The 16247-nt window shown below is 42.1% G+C and overlaps 1 protein-coding gene across 1 annotated transcript in view; it reads left to right on the top strand.

The window, feature by feature from the left end:
- The first annotated feature begins 200 nt into the window (after nt 1-200).
- Nucleotides 201-16247, top strand: part of MEP1B (meprin A subunit beta) — an 82910-nt gene continuing 66863 nt past the window's right edge. Inside the window, exons 1-2 of the mRNA XM_047086874.1 lie at nt 201-317; nt 853-885. Coding sequence (XP_046942830.1) covers nt 201-317; nt 853-885 — 150 coding nt within the window. The remainder of the gene's footprint in view (nt 318-852; nt 886-16247) is intronic.

Raw genomic sequence — 16247 nt, 5'->3', positions numbered from 1 at the left:
AAACAGTGGGGCTGGACACAGGGTCGGTGGCCCAAAAAGAGTGCAGAATTTTTACTGCAGGTGCTTAAAAATGCAGAGAGTAATGGTGAACTTAAGGGTTTAGATGTAGATTCTGTGGTCATTGAGCACATCCAGGTGACAAAGCCCCTACGATGAGACGTAGAACTTACAGGGCTGGCTCCTGGTCAGATTAACCCTACATGAGCTCTCCGTGCCACAGTGAGATGATGCTTGCTGAAGAAGGGCAGATTGTTCCTAAACCAGAAGAAGAAGTTGCACAAAAGAAAAAGATATCCCAGTGGCGCACGGGTGGTTCAGTCAGTTAAATGTTCGACTCAATTTCAGCTCAGGTCATGATCTCACAGTTTGTGGGTTTGAGCCCAGCATTGGGCTCTGCAGTGATGTGGAACCTGCTTGGGATTCTCTCTTCCTCTCTCTCTGCCCCATACCCCACTCGTGCTTGCTCTCTCTCTCTTTCTCACAGAATAAATAAACTTAAAAAAAATTTTTTTTGAAAACCTGTTATAAAAAAAAAAAAAGATACCCAGAAGAAACTGCCTGTCCCCAACTCGTGCACACACACACTCTCTCAAAATAAATAAACATTAAAATAAAATAAAGATTACATGGCAACTGGGGATAGAGGAGAACTCTAATTATGTGTAGACTCCAAAAAAAATGTGCAACCTTGCCATGATTTTAAGCTTTGGGGACAGTTATCCTGAAGGATATAAAGTGTTGTGATACATTTTCATGATTCTGTGACAGGAAAACTGGCAGCTCTGGGGGAAGGAAGCACGCATTTCTACTTTTTATCTGTCACCTAAGTAACGTCTTGTTCCTAAATACCAGGTGGAGTTAGCTGTAGCGACGAACATGCAGAAGGTAAGAGGAATGGCGTCTAATTAAGGGTGTAGGCAAGCGGCACACTGAACAGGCCGGCTAAAGCACATCCACTTAATAGCCACAAGGTGGCAGCCTAGAACTAGGACATGACGGCTGAAAGGTTCGAAGACCGAACACCTTGAACACTCTCCAGAGCTGAGAATGGAGAGCAGGTCTATTGAGGCAATCCAAAAGGAAAAGAAAGAAAGAGATTGTAGTACTTACAGCATTCATCTTTAGAATTTGTGTCCCCTAGAATAAAAGCCAGACACACACACACACACCCCCAAACATGGCAAAATCTCATCGAATGCACGCTTAACTTGCCTCGCTCGCTGAGATTCTTTTATTTATTTATTTTATTATTATTTTTAAGTTTACATCCAAGTTAGCTAGCATATAGTGCAACAATGACTTCAGGAGTAGATTCCTTAATGCCCCTTATTCATTTAGCCCATCTCGCCTCCCGCACCCCCTCCAGTAACCCTCTGTTTGTTCTCCATATTTAAGAGTCTCTTATCCCCCTCCCTGTTTTATATTATTTTTGCTTCTCTTCCCTTGTGTTATGTTCTGTGTCTTAAAGTCCTCATATGAGTGATAACTTGCCTCACTCTCAAGAAGCCCTACATGAGTTTGAGATGTTTCATGCATGAGTTGGCTGTTTCCTCACGTGTTTTCTCAGGTGGACGTCACTTCCTTTGTACCATTTAGGGTATGATTTTTCAAGACTATTTAAGGACTTCCTGAGAGAAGTTGTGCTTTTATTTGATTTTCACCTAACATATTTACTTTTTTTTTTTTTTTTAGTTTGAGAGAGAGAGAGCATGAGAGGGGGAGAGGGGCAGAGAGAGAGGGAGGGAGAGAGACAGATTGAGAATCTTAAGCAGGGTCTAGATCCCACAACCCTGGGATCATGACCTGAGCCAAAATCGAGTCGGATGCTCAACTGACTGAGCCACCCAAGCACCCCTAACGTATTTACTTTTGAGCTTAACCCTCTTATAATATGTTACTCTACTCTGCTTATGAAAATATACTTTTATAATTGTGTATGTAGATTATACATAAATATATCTTATGTGTTATAAATATATCTAACATATAATGATAAATTGGGAAACCAATGTTTTCCATCATTCCTTGCATGCAGTAGGTGCTCAATGTATGTTTACTGAACTGAAGGGGAACAGAGGTAAAGTGTCTAAGAAAAGGAAGGTACAGACTTAGCAGCAGAGCAAAAATTCAACACAACGTAGAAGTCATCGAATGTCATAGAGCAGAGGCCACGGTACAGAGGGTCATACACTACTCAACATAGTGTAGACAGGTAAACAAGCAACAGGGGAAAAAGAGAATTCCCACTTCTCTGCCTCTTCTCAGAGCAAAACTACCACATCCAGGAGGCCGAGAGACTCAGGGTCTCTTCCTCTGGTTGGATTCAAACTGTCACCATGTCTACATGTCTTTCTAGTGATTTGAACACCAGTTCTTCTAAGATGAATATGAAACTTTAGTAAAAATAAGAATACCATGAAGCTGATTACTGGAAGGCAAAGTTTTGAGGGTAAGCATGCAGTTTGAACTCATATGTCCAGTACTGTGCACAGAGTAAGTACTTAATAAAGACTGATTACAAACCCAACCCTTCCAAAGAGAAGTTCAGGAGATAAGCACTGAACCACATGAATGTAGGGAATTACTGGAGGACTGAAAAGGAAATGTTATTTATGGTAAACCATTTATATACCCCTTCAAACATAGCTTTTGTTAAGTATCCAACAAATCACAATCACATTTGAGCAAAGTCGCCTTTCCCCAGACACACACTAGGCTAAAAGCAATGTCTATAGAGAGGGTAAAGGTTACCATATCACCCTGCCTTCAAGGAACTTATAACTTAGTGGGAGAGGATGATGTGTCCATAAAAAAAAAAAAAAAAAAAATTCAATGATGTATGGCAAAAATAAATGCTGTAGAATCCCAGAGGAGGGAGAGGTCATTTTTTTTTTTTTTTTTTTTTTTGACGTTGAAGCATTCATAGAGGAGACTGCCATTGACCTGGACTTTGGAACATGAATCAGACATAGATAATACCAGGAGGGGGAACATGGTTGGAGCAGAGGGCCAGGGAACAGGCTCGGGAAGGTGTACTTAGGAGGGTGAGGAGACGAGAGTCACAGAACAGAAGTTCGTGGAGGGTGTGGCACGAGATAAGACAGAGATACATATGGGGCAGAACTGAGGCTTCCTGGGGGCCAAGCTCACGAAGTCTGTTCTTTATCCTAGAGGCACTGAAGGTCTTTGAAGAGGGTAGTGAGCCGGTGGAGGCTGAACTCTTGAAAGATTATGCGGTGTATGTTGATTTGGGAATGATGAGAGATTTAGATGGTATTTTATTTTGTTTTTTAAAAATTATCCAAACACCATAAAATACAATCTGTAGCTGCCATGTGTATGTAAATGTTCAAACGTATTATAGTCAATAGATTTATTACACAATTATAACTAAGTCACAAAATAAATAGGAGAATCATATGTTATTTTAAATACAGTATTTTAAAATTCAGATGTTACTGGGGAGTGGATGATGAATGAGAGGAACAATGGCTATGACTTCATTTGGAAGTCACATTCCCAACCTTACCTGGAGGGCTGAGACCAGAATCTTAGTTTTGAAAGGCGTTTTCTGTGGCCAGCAGGGCAGTGGGTCGCTATACACTATGGGGTGTCAAAGGGCCAGCTAACCTGAATCAAAAGTTCTCTTGTCCAAGATCTCCAGCCAACTGCAGCACAAACCATTTTTTTTTAATGTTTATTTATTTTTAAGAGAGAGAGAGAGAGAGAGCACACGAGCACAATTGGGGGAGGGGCAGAGACAGAGAGGGAGACACAGAATCTGAAACAGGTTCCGGGCTCTGAGCTGTCAGCACACAGCCCAACACGAGCCTTGAACTCAGGAACAGCGAGATCATGACCTGAAGTCTGACACTTAACCGACTGAGCCACCCAGGTGCCCCAGCAGCACAAACCTTTTGTAAAGACAAGTGGTATCCACATTTTCACTTATGTAATGGAAAAATACATCTGCTATAGTCTGGCAGTTCATCAAAAGATTAAATACAGAGTTACCTTATGAACACAACAATTCCACTCCTAGTATATGCCCGAAAGAAATGAAAAATATAGCCACATTAAAAACTTGTGCAAGAATGTTCATAGCAACATTATTCATAGTAGACAAAAATTGGACACAACCCAAATGTCTATCAAATGACGGATGGATAAATAATAAAATGTGGCATATTCATATAAATGAAATATTGTTTAACAATAAAGAACTGAAATACTGATACATTCTACAATAGGGATGGATCTTGAAAATGTTATGTTAATTGAAAGAAGCCAGACACAAAAGACCACATATTGTAACATTCCATTGATATGAAATGTCCAGAATAGGCAAATCCACAAATCAACAGAAACAGAAAGGAGATCAGTATCTCCAAGGGTCGAGTGTGTCGTGTGGAAAAGGAGAGTGACAACTAAAAGGTACAGGGTTTCTTTTGGGGGTAATAAAATGTTGTAAAATTGATTGTGGTGTCAGTTACACAACTCTGTGAATATACTAAAAGCCACTGAATTCTACACTTCAAAAAGGTGAATTATATGGCATGTGAATTTTATCTCAGTAAGACTGTAACCCAAAAAAGGCAACAGACACATGAAAAGATGCTCAACATCACTCATCATGGGGGAAATACGAATCAAAACCACAATGAGATACAGCCTCACCCCTATCAGAATGGCGAAAATAAAAAACACAAGAAGCAACAAGTGTTGGTGAGGATGTAAAGAAAAAGGAACACTTATGCACTGTAGGTGGGAATGCAAACTGGGGCAGCCACTGTAGAAAACAGTATAAAGGCTCCTCAAAAAATTAAAAATAGAATTACCATATTCCACTATGAGGTATTTACCCAAAGAATCCAAAAACATTAACTTGAAAAGATATATGCACCCCTATGTTTATTGCAACAGTATTTACAGTATCCAAGATATGGAAGCAACCCAAGCGTCTATTGATAAATGAATGGATAAAGAGGTGGTGGACAGATACAATGAAGTACCACTTAGCCATAAAAATAAGTGAGTTCTTGCCATTTGCAACAACATGGATGGATCTAGAGAGTATAATGCTAAATGACATAAATCAGAGAAATAAAATGCCATATGGATCCACTCATATGTGGAATTTAAGAAACAAAACAAAGAAATAAGAGACAAACCAAAAAAACAGACTCTTCACTGTAGAGAACAAACAGATGGTGACCAGAGGGGAGGTGGGTGGGGAAATGGGTGAAATAGGTGAAGGAGATTAAGAGTCCATTTACTGTGATGAGCACTAAGTGATGTATAAAATTATTGAACCACTGTATTGTCTACCTAAAATGAATATAACACTGTATGTTAATTATGCTGGAATTACAAAAAAAAAAAAAAAAAAGACTGACCAAAAGAAAAATGCCTGCTGCAGTACCATGGTACTGGAAAGGATTTCTTTCTTTTTTTTTTTTTTAATTTTTTTTAATGTTTATTTATTTTTTTGAGAGAGACAGAAACAGAATGCGAGTGGGTTAGGGGCAGAGAGAGAGGGAGACACAGAATCTGAAGCAGGCTCCAGGCTCTGAGTCATCAGCTCAGAGCCCGACACGGGGCTCAAACCCACGAGCTGTGAGATCATGACCTGAGCCGAAGTCGGATGCTCAACCGACTGAGCCACCCAGGTGCCCCTAGGATTTCAAGATATCATCTAACATAGTTTAATCAATTAGATGTAGTTCATCTAATATAATGGCAACCAATTCATTGAGCACTGATAACACGCTGGGTGTTTGGATGTGATATTGTGAAAGCCCTAAGGAATGGCACTTGGCTCAAACTGGATCAGAGAGAGTTCCCTGGAGGACATGGTGCCGAAGCTGAGAGTTGAAGGGTAATCAGTCATCGGCATGGTGGTACTCAACAGTTTTGCAGGGGTAGTTTTGGGGAGCGCTGTGCAGGGAAGCCGTATATGCTTCGTATAATTGGTGAATAAAGTACCAGATTAAAAGGGGCAGGAGACGCAGCTAAAGATGTAAACATAGCATGAAAGGCCTTGAGTGCCATGCTGTATAGACTGGACCGTGGAAGCGTTTACTCCAGAAAGTGACACAGTGTTTGCATTTCGGACAGATCACTCTGTACATGGGGAAGAGAGAGTCACAGGAGGCCATATTGACCGAGAGGATCAGTTAGGAGGCCAAAGTCCAGAAGAAAGACATGCTTGAGAGAGTGAAAGGGTACACAGTTGGAGGGATGATAGAGGAGATAAGGGAGGAGAGAAAGGATTTCCAAGATGTTGAGGAAGGAGTATGAGGAAGAAGAAGAAATTCAGAAATCTAGCACTGTGGTTGATGTGCCCAGGTGGAAGGAGCCCTCGACTGCAACAAGCTTGCGGAAGGTGGAGTTGCCCAGAGAAGACCAAAGTGAATTGAGTTCTAGACCTGTTGATTTTGAGAGATGTCCACATCTTGGATCTTGGATCTGAAGCTTAAGGATAAGAGGTCAGTGAAAGCACAAGAACAGATTAAATCACCCAAACTGATGTGTGATTATATTGAATAGCTGTTAACATTCATTACCCACTTTCTGGGAGTTCATATGCATTAACTTATTTGATTCTTCCCACAAACATTTTCAGTCGATACTTTTACCCTATTTATGGAGATATGAGAGATTAGGAATAATAATTTCTATAACTTCCCCCCAAACCTACCTGTCTGCTTCATGTACGTGGTCGGTTGGCTTCAAGTATTTGGTCTACGGTGGATGAAGGTCACTCTGCTCGGAGTGCAATCCCTCCGCTTAAGTACTAGATCTCATCCTTGCTCACTTTGGACACTGTTTCAACAGCTGTCCCCTCTCTCCATCCATCACAAAAATTTCCCTCTCCACTGGATCATTCTTGCCAGCCTACAAACACAGTGATTTCTCCCAGTTCAAAGAAAAGCAGATCAAAACTCTCTCTTGATCCCCATTCTGCTTTCTTGCTCATGTCTCCTTTTTCTTCTTCCTTTTACACCTCAAAAGAGTTGCCTCTATGCATTGTCCCTAACTCTCTATTTCCTTCTTATTTGAACTCAGTTCATATAACTTTTATTGCCAAAATTATCCTTAGCAAGTGGCCAAAGACCTCTGTTTCGTTAAATCCAAGGATCAGCTCTCAGTTCTCCTCTAATGTGACGCATCTGCAGCATCTGACTCAGTTGATTGCTCCCTCTCTCTTTTTGTTACTTGCTTTGGAGGCTACCACAGTCCCTTGGATATTCTCTTACCTCTCTGGTCACTCCTTGTTAGCGTCTTTTGCTTATTCCTCCTCATATCCCTGAGCATTTAGTGGGTAGGGTCCCTGCACACAGTCCTTCCAGATCTTCGCTCTTCTACTTTACGTCTTGTTGGTCTCATCCAGCCTCATGGTGTTAAATACTCTCTGTATGTTGTTAATCTCAGAATTATATCTTTAGCCTATGCCTGTTCCCTAAATTCTGTATTCACAGATCCAACTGTCATCTTCGATTTGATGTCTAGAGGAAAACTCAAACTCAACTCGTCCAGACTAAACTCTTGATCTCCCTCTTCCCATCCAAACTTGATTGTCTTTCATTTCTTGCAATTTCAGTTAATTGCAACCTCTAATATTCTGGTTGCTCAGCCCAAGAACTTGGACTCATCCTTCATTCTTCCAGCTCTCCCATAACACACATCCCAGTCCAAATTCTGTTGACTTGACCTTCAAAAGACGTCCAGAATCCCACCTCTTTGCTCCACCCCCATTGCTGCTCCCCTGGTCTAAGCTGTCATCTGCTTCTCTGTTGATTTTTGCAATAACCCTTTAATAATCCTCATTTGCTGACGTTTCAAGCTATTCCCAGTATAGCAGCCAGAATGGTCCCGCTAAGACTGATTTGATCTTGTTATTTCCTTGCTCAAAATCATCCATTGAAGGCTTATCCCACACAGAGTAGAAGCCAAGGTCTTGGCGAAGTCTTACAAGCCCTCCCCTCTCTCTACACACACACACACACACACACACACACACACACAGAGTTGCCTACTTGACCCCTCCTCTTTCTACTCTCTCTCTCATTCACTCCAGCCAACTGTCATCCCTGCTGTTCTTTGAACGTATCAGGTGTGCCTTCAACTCAGGGTCTTCCATTTGCTACCCCTCTGCCTGGAACTCTCTTCCCATAACAATCCCCAAAGCTCACTCCCTCACTTCTTTCAGATTGTTATGCAAATGTCAGCTTCTTGGTAAACCTTGCCCTGAAAATCCTATTGAAAATTGCCACCAACACTCTTTATTCTCTTTCCTAACCGTGGTGGGTTTGCATTACCAATTTAGCTTATATTATTATTATTATTATAATTATTTAGCCAGACCGGTTTCCCAGAGTGCCTTCCCTACAGAGTTGTCAGGCTGCATGAGATGTGGAAGGCGCCGGTGAAGGAATGGCCATTCTGGTTTCGCACGTAGAGGACGGGTACAGTGTGCAGAGCGCTGGTGCAGCCAGCTGTGGTGTCGCTTACCTGTGGGCTCACCTGGCTGGCACCAGGCTGTGGCTGGCCCCACAACTCTTACAGCTCTCTCTCGCTGGAGCCTCCTTTAGTGTCTCAGACTCCTGGGTCAAGGGTGTGTGTAGCTCCCTGATGCAGGGTGCTGGCTTCTCGTGTAGGACTTTGCCACATCACTGAAGACAGAGGCTTGGAGGCAAGGAGAGATAGTTGATCATTCTAGTCCATCCTCTGGGTTTCATCTTCTTCCCTTACTTCACATCCGCCTTTCCTTGCTGGCTACCCGCCCTGCTGACTTCAGGCACCAGCGCCAGGCACAGAAGCAACAGTACATATAGACCCATTTCCACAAGTGCATGCAGTCAAAAACTAAATGCATGTGCACACGTGTGTGTGTGTAATTTTTTTTAATGTTTACTTATTTTTGAGAAACAGAGACACGGAGTGTGAGTGGGGGAGAGACAGAGAGAGAGAGAGAAAGACACAGAATCTGAAGAGGCTCCAGGCTCCGAGCTGTCAGCACAGAGCCTGATGCGGGTTTCGAACTCATGAGCCGTGAGATCGTGACCTGAGCCGAAGTCAGACCCTCAACCGACTGAGCCACCCAGGCGCCCCTGCCCACTGTGACCATTTTAAGCTACTGATGTGATATCGGTAAATGGGGACTGGGGAAGAGATGCTAGCAATTAGCTCTCTCGGGCCAGTCCTAAGCAGCTCCTGTCCACCACTTGCTACTCTGCGCCTCGTCTAACAGACCCATTGACATTTTTTCCGTTGCTCTCATCACCTTCTACCATGCTACATATTTTAGTGATCTGTCTCCCAGCTTGGAATGTAAACTCTATCAAGGTAGGGGTTTTTGCTTGTTTTTGTTCACTGCTGTATCTCTGGCTCTCAGAACGGGCGTCGCACTCACTAGCTGTTCCATATGTATTTACTGGAGGGGGTGAGGGAATGAATGAAGGAATGCAGCATGGGAGGGAGGAATGGGGCACTTAGGAAAGTTATAAGGGATTTTCTCCGAGAAGCTCCCCTACCCCCAGTATCTCCTTGCTCTGGAGGTTAGATTCCCAAAGCTCTGCTCTTTGGCCATCTTCTGTTGCAGTCACGCGATATAATCAGTATGTTTTCAGCCAGCCAGAACTTCTGGCAGAAGGTCTCTTCGAAGACACGGCTGTTGTTCAAAATCTGTGCCCCTGGTGCTCAGGCTAGTACCTAGCACTTGTAGGTGCATAGCATGCATTTGATGAAAAATTGAATTACAAGGAGATTTAAGACATTTTAGACATCCCAGCAATTTACCTCAGGCTTTCCTCAGAGGTATTCTCTCTTAGCATTTTCCGTGGAATCTTAACAGAAATTGGACTGTTACAATGCTAGTTTTGTCCTTATGTTCTCTAACATGTAGGCCTGTTTGGGGGATTGGAAATAAATATTAAGTAGTACTGTATAATGAGACGAGTCACATTTGGGATTAACAGAAAGTTGATTTGCAGCCCAAATTTTTAGTCCAGAAATACCACTGTCAGGATAACCGATAACTGGACCAGGCTACTTTTGTTTATTGATTTTCCTAGAAGGTGTTGTTTTATAGGATCTCGACTTTTGAAAGTTTGACTTCCTATCCATCATTCATTAAATTCTGCCCTGCTGGCTTCAGAAAAAATGTCATCTGGCCAGAGAGTCGTCCTTTGGCCACCTCATGTGAATAGTGCCCCTCGGTCACTCTAGCCCTCCTTCCCTTCAGTTATACCGTTCTTGAGGGCATGTACCACTTCCTGACAGGGATTTCCGTGGTGACGTATGTGACGGTTGTCTTGTCTCCCATGAGTACATAAGTGCCGTGAGGGCAGGACCTGATCTGTTTCGTTCATTGCTTTATCCCCAGTGCTGCCAATAACACTGGTGTAAAATAGGGGCGGGAAACCTGTGGACTGGATGGTTACAAGCTTTCTGGAGCCGTAGGTGGATCTGAAACTGATAAAGACGAGAACAGGAGAGCTGATACTAGGACTGCGTGGTAGCCTCCTCTTCTTTTTTTCTAGTTTATTCATTTATTTTTGACAGACAGAGAGCGCACATGCAGGAGAGGGGCAGAGAAAGAGAGAGAGAGACACAGACTCCAAAGCAGGCTCCAGGCTCTGAGCTGTCCACACAGAGCCCAATATGAGGCTCGAACCTGGGAACCCCGAGATCATAACCTAAGCCGAGTCTGACGCCCAACAGACTGAGCCACCCAGGTGCCCCCTTCTCTTTTCCTACATAGATGGACAGATGGCTCTCCCATGGCTCCCCTAACCCTTCCCTTCTGACTCTTTCCAGGTCTGCCCCCTTCCCACCATTACTCAAGCCTTGCTGCTAACGTGCTTGAGTCTCTCTTTGCTTAACAACCTTTGTTAGAACCTGCTGCTCCCTTAAGTCACTCCCTACCTTTCTCCTTTTTCTCACCATCCAAATTCCCTAACATGTGGAATGTCCTGATAACTTCCATCTTTTTTCCATGTATTCCTCCTTTAAATGTTTGCAATGTGTCTCCCGTTCCCAAATATTTCTGGAATCTTCTCCTTGTGCAACTATATCCAAAATGGTTTTTCTTAACCTTTGAATCTATCCTCTAAATAGCAGAGTAAACGATCTGAAATGAAAACTTGATCATCACAATTTCCCACTTGAAACCTTCCCAGGCTTTCCATCCGTTTGAAGATCAAGTTCAAGCCTGTTTTTCATGCCACACCGCCCTGTCCCCCCACCCCCCAGCTCTGATGTGGTTGGTTCCTACCACTCTCCTCTGCTCAGCTCACCATTACTCTGTTGGGCATTAAGCTTTCCATCTGGACCCACTGTTTTATCCTTGCTTGAACTGTAATTCCTTTGCTCTTGCTGCCTTCTGTCTAAAACATCAGAGCTCCCTCCCCATCCCCAACTAGCTAATTGCAAATGATGTTTTTTAGAAGAACATTTATTTATTTAGTTTTAAGAGAGAGAGAGAGAGAGAGAGAGAGAGAGAGAGAGAGAGAGAGAATGAGTGGGCAGGGACAGAGAGAGAGGGAGAAGAGAATCCCAAGCAGGCTCCATACTGTCAATGCAGAGCCCAATGTCAGGCTCAGTTTCATGAATTGTGAGATCATGACCTGAGCTAAAATCAAGAGTCAGAGGCTTAACCGACTGAGCCACCCAGGTGCCCCAACTGATGCTTCAATAATTTATTTATTTATTTATTTATTTATTTATTTATTTATTTATATGAAATTTATTGACAAATTGGTTTCCATACAACACCCAGTGCTCATCCCAAAAGGTGCCCTCCTCAATACCCATCACCCACCCTCCCCTCCCTCCCACCCCCCATCAACCCTCAGTTTATTCTCAGTTTTTAACAGTCTCTTATGCTTTGGCTCTCTCCCACTCTAACCTCTTTTTTTTTTTTTTTTCCTTCCCCTCCCCCATGGGTTCCTGTTACAGAGATCAAGATGCTTCAATAATTTAAAAACATGTTTTTTTAGTCAGTAGAGCATGTGACTCTTGATCTCGGGGTTGTGGGTTTGAGCCTTACATTGGATGTAGAGATTACTTAAACACAAAACCTCTAAAAAAAATAAAGATAAAAATTTTTTTGAGCAACTATGGATCAAGTTGTCTTAATATCATCTATTGAATCATCTGTCCACTGATTTTAAATGTCGCATCTAGCATATTCTTAAACTTGCGTATGGTTTGGGGATTTATATTGTTTTATTAATATGTTCCTATTTTTATTATTGTAAATTTCAAATGACTTTTCATGTCTAACATCATCAGGTGAAAGCAAGCTTCTCTACTTTCTTTCCGCATAGCCTCTGACACCCATCCCCTTCTCTCAATTCATTTTCAAAATTTTCTTGACTGTTTTCAGATACTCATTTTCCCAGGTGAGCTCCAGAATCATTTTTCAATTTTTCCCTCTTCAAAAAATGGGATTTAGATTGAAATTGTACTATAATTATAAGCCATTCTAGAAAGTATTGTTTTGTTATTACTGTAAAGTCAGGAAGAGGAAAGCAGAGGGGCCAACAATTGTTCGCTATAATTCTCATAGTCCCCACCCAACATTAATTTGTTCTATACTTTATTTTTTGATATGGTGCGATTGTTTTTTTAATGTTTATTTATTTATTTAGAGAGAGAGAGAGCATGTGCAGACAAGCTGGAGAAAGGAAGGGAGGGAGAGAGAGAGAGAGAGAGAGAGAATCCCAGTTTCTGAGCTCTCAGCATAGAGCCCAATGCGGGGCTCAATCTCAGGAACTGAACCATGAAATCATGACCTGAGCCAAAATCAAGAGTCCCAGGCACCCCTGCAATTGTTGAGAAATGGTTTCTTGTCAAGCAAAATGATCTAAGATTCAGGAATTGGCTAAAGAGATTATGAGGTTATCTTCTAACAGAGCTCTGGGGACTGTCAAGAGAACGCTCTCTGATTTTGTAGGGGTGCATACCTTTGATTGTCTCCTATTGATGAAGGCAAAATGGAAGTGGTAGAAAATGGTGGTCATGCAAATGGCTCTTGGCAATAGAAGTGCAAACGCTCTTGTCCAGTAGAGATACAATTGGCTTCTGCCCTTTAGAAGGATAACTTCAATATTATACATCATTTTCCTATATAATATCCATCAGTTTTGCAAATATTATTAGCATACTTATTTCAGCATTTCTGATTGTCTCTATAAATGACTGTTCTTCAAATTCTTCTTAAAAGTGGTTCTTGCATCTTACTGGTTTTTTAGTACTTAACGGAATACAATCTCAGACATGTGTACATTTATATTTACATAAGCGTCATAATTTTACTTTTTTGAAAATTACACTTAAGCAGTATTGTGCCTTAACAGACTATGTGGGAAATGTAATTAAAGCAGAATTCTTTTGCCTATAATCTTTGGAGGAATTAATCTATATATGTCATATATGATTATAAAGCAATTCAATGGTACAGAAGCCAGCAATCTTGAGTATCTTAAACCCAGGCAAGATCATAATGTCCAACCCCTTACCTTAAATTAAAAATAATACTAATGGTAAAGACAACTTTTCAGACAAAAACAGCAGATATTACAGATATCACTTTTCAGACATGAGCAGATATCACAGATACAAAGGAAGAAGCATTTAGGAGGCTCATTCAAAGATTTACTCTCAGTAGGGGTATCTTATAGAAAAAGAACGTTTAAAAATATTTTATTATTTATGTATTTATTTTGAGAGAGAAAGAGCATGAGCGGGGAAGGGGCAGAGAGAGAGGGAGACAGAGGATCTGAAGCAGGTTCCGTGCTGACAACAGAGAGCCAGACACGGGGCTTGAACTCATGAACCGTGAGATCATGACCTGAGCTGAAGTCGAAAGCTTAACGGACTGAGCCACCCAGGTGCCCCTAGGAAAAAAGAACACTTTATAATTACTGTAAGATCAAATACATCAAGAAAAAAAAGTTTGGTATTGGGGTGCCTGGGTGGCTCAGTCGGCTAAGCATCCGACTTTGGCTCAGGACATGAGCTCACAGTTCGTGGGTTTGAGCCCCGTGTCAGGCTCTGTGCTAACAGCTCAGAACCTGGAGCCTGCTTTGGATTCTGTGTCTCCCTCTCTCTCTGACCCACCCCAGTCACACACACACACACACACACACTCTCTCTCTCTCTCTCTCACTCTCTCTTTCAAAAATAAACATTAAAAACAACAACAACAACAACAACTTTGGTATAAGGCACCTGATATTCCATTGGGTGGGTAGAGAACTAGATTCTGGGGACAAACCTTAGTCCCACTAACCTTCATCAGCAGATGGCCTGTGCATTTTATCAGCAGTGCTAACTTCACCCCAGGAAAAAGTTCTTCCCAAGTCCAGGTTTGGAACCTTTTTTTTTTGTTGTTTACACTATTCTTACAGTTAAGCATAAGAAAGTACACCAAAGTTCTGAGTTTACTTGATTTCTCTAATGCTTTCAAATAAATACAGCAAATGTTCTGTATTTGTCAATTGTTTTTCTTCTTTTTTTTTTTTTGGCTTCAAGCAAATACTTAGTCCAGCTGACTCTAAGGTCCACAATTAAACAAAAAGGGCCCTTTTCTTGCTCCCATGTTTTGGTTCCTTTCTTCAGAGCTAACTCTTATTGACGGCTTCTTGTGTATCTCTTACATATGGGCAGGGCACAGACAAGCAGACCTATCTGAGATCTCTAGTATCTTTCTCCTTTTCAGCTCTGAAGATGGCCCCTTCAACTGTACCACCAACCACAGGTGAATGCTCAATGACATTCAGATGGAAGAAGGACAGCTAGGACAATTTCTCCTCCACGTAACTTGTCACTACTCAGGGTGACAAAGGTGGGCTTGTCCAGTGCTTTTTCAGGAAACCAGACAGAGCATTTCTGATGAAAAGAGGAAAAGCCAAGAGACATGACCTGGGAGAATTCCGACTGGTGGAGGGCCAGGCCTGCCTGTTAGAGGGTCAGAGAGCTGGGCAGAGGAGAACCCAACTAACCTCCTAGTGCTATTTGCGAAACCCCAAAGGAGTGAGGCCCTGCGTTCAATTTCAGGCATCTCCACCAAAACAAAAAAGGCTGGAATTCTTTGATCTTTCTGAGAAGCTGAAGTGCCCAGGGCCAGGGAGTGAGGTGGACTTTGAGGGGTAAGGAAGAGTGGGGGAGGATTGGCAAGCCTTGGGAGGGTGTATGGGGCAAGGGATGGAGACGGTAGGAGTCTTCCAAGGGCCCAAACTCTGGGGCTGTGCTCCTTTTGAGGGTCCAAGAGGACAGGTTTACAATTTCAGGCCAGTGCGGTTTTGAGACCTTTGAAGGCCTGGGTCCATTTGATTCTTTGGAGAACCCCCTCACCCCCTGACATTTCTTTCGTACTTTTTCTTTAATGTTTATTTATTTTTCAGAAAGAGGGAGGAGAGAAGGAGAGAGAGAGAGAGAGGGAAAGCACAAGTGGGAGAGGGGCAGAGTGAGAGGGAGACAGAGAATCTGAAGCAGGGTCTATGCTGTCAGAGCAAAGCCCCATGGGGGTCTCGGACTCACAAACCATGAGGTCATGACCTGAGCCAGAGTCAGTTGCTCAACCGACTAAGCTACCCAGGCACCCCTCAAACATAATAAAATGTACTAAATGTACTGACATTACACATTCCATTAGTCTAGTTCCCCCCCGCCCACAAAATATTACATGTATTTATATAATTCTACTTTTGAAAATATTTGGCTGTAACTTTAATTTTTTATTGTTTTTCTTCATAATCATGTTTATTTGAGATTTCTTGCAAAGTGAGAAAATCTGATCTGTAAATTTTTCAAATGCAAAAATATTTGTGAATATTAAATGTAATGACAGATGCATTTGACATATGAAATTTGGTACATTTAATTAGACATTTATTAATTGCACATCTGTAGCTTTATTTTTAGTTTAGAGCAAAAAATTTTCCCCCTAGCTCTGTCTTAAGTGTTTTTGTAGACAGCATTGTTCAAGCTCATTGGCCCTAGGCCCTGTTTCTATGGTGCCTAATGGATAAAACAGCTTGCTTACAGTCCTTGGGCTTGATGGTTTGAGCTGCTTCCTGGAAATGTCAGGAAAAAACTGCCTATCCCTTCATGAGAATTCAGTGTGATGTCCATCCAGGGAAGATGAGGCACGATGGAAAGAAGCAGCTCTCTCACCGTAACATTGTTTTTCATTCTTATTAGGTTTTAAGTTCTAATTCCAATGTAAGTAACATACA

The sequence above is a fragment of the Lynx rufus genome, unplaced genomic scaffold (assembly GCF_022079265.1).
Source record: "Lynx rufus isolate CCGP_SWC_20201006 ecotype Redwood Valley unplaced genomic scaffold, mLynRuf1.p SCAF_22, whole genome shotgun sequence".
NCBI lineage: Eukaryota > Metazoa > Chordata > Mammalia > Carnivora > Felidae > Lynx > Lynx rufus.
The sequence above is the reverse complement of the archived record's forward strand: the minus strand, read 5'-3'. Positions and strand labels throughout refer to the sequence as shown.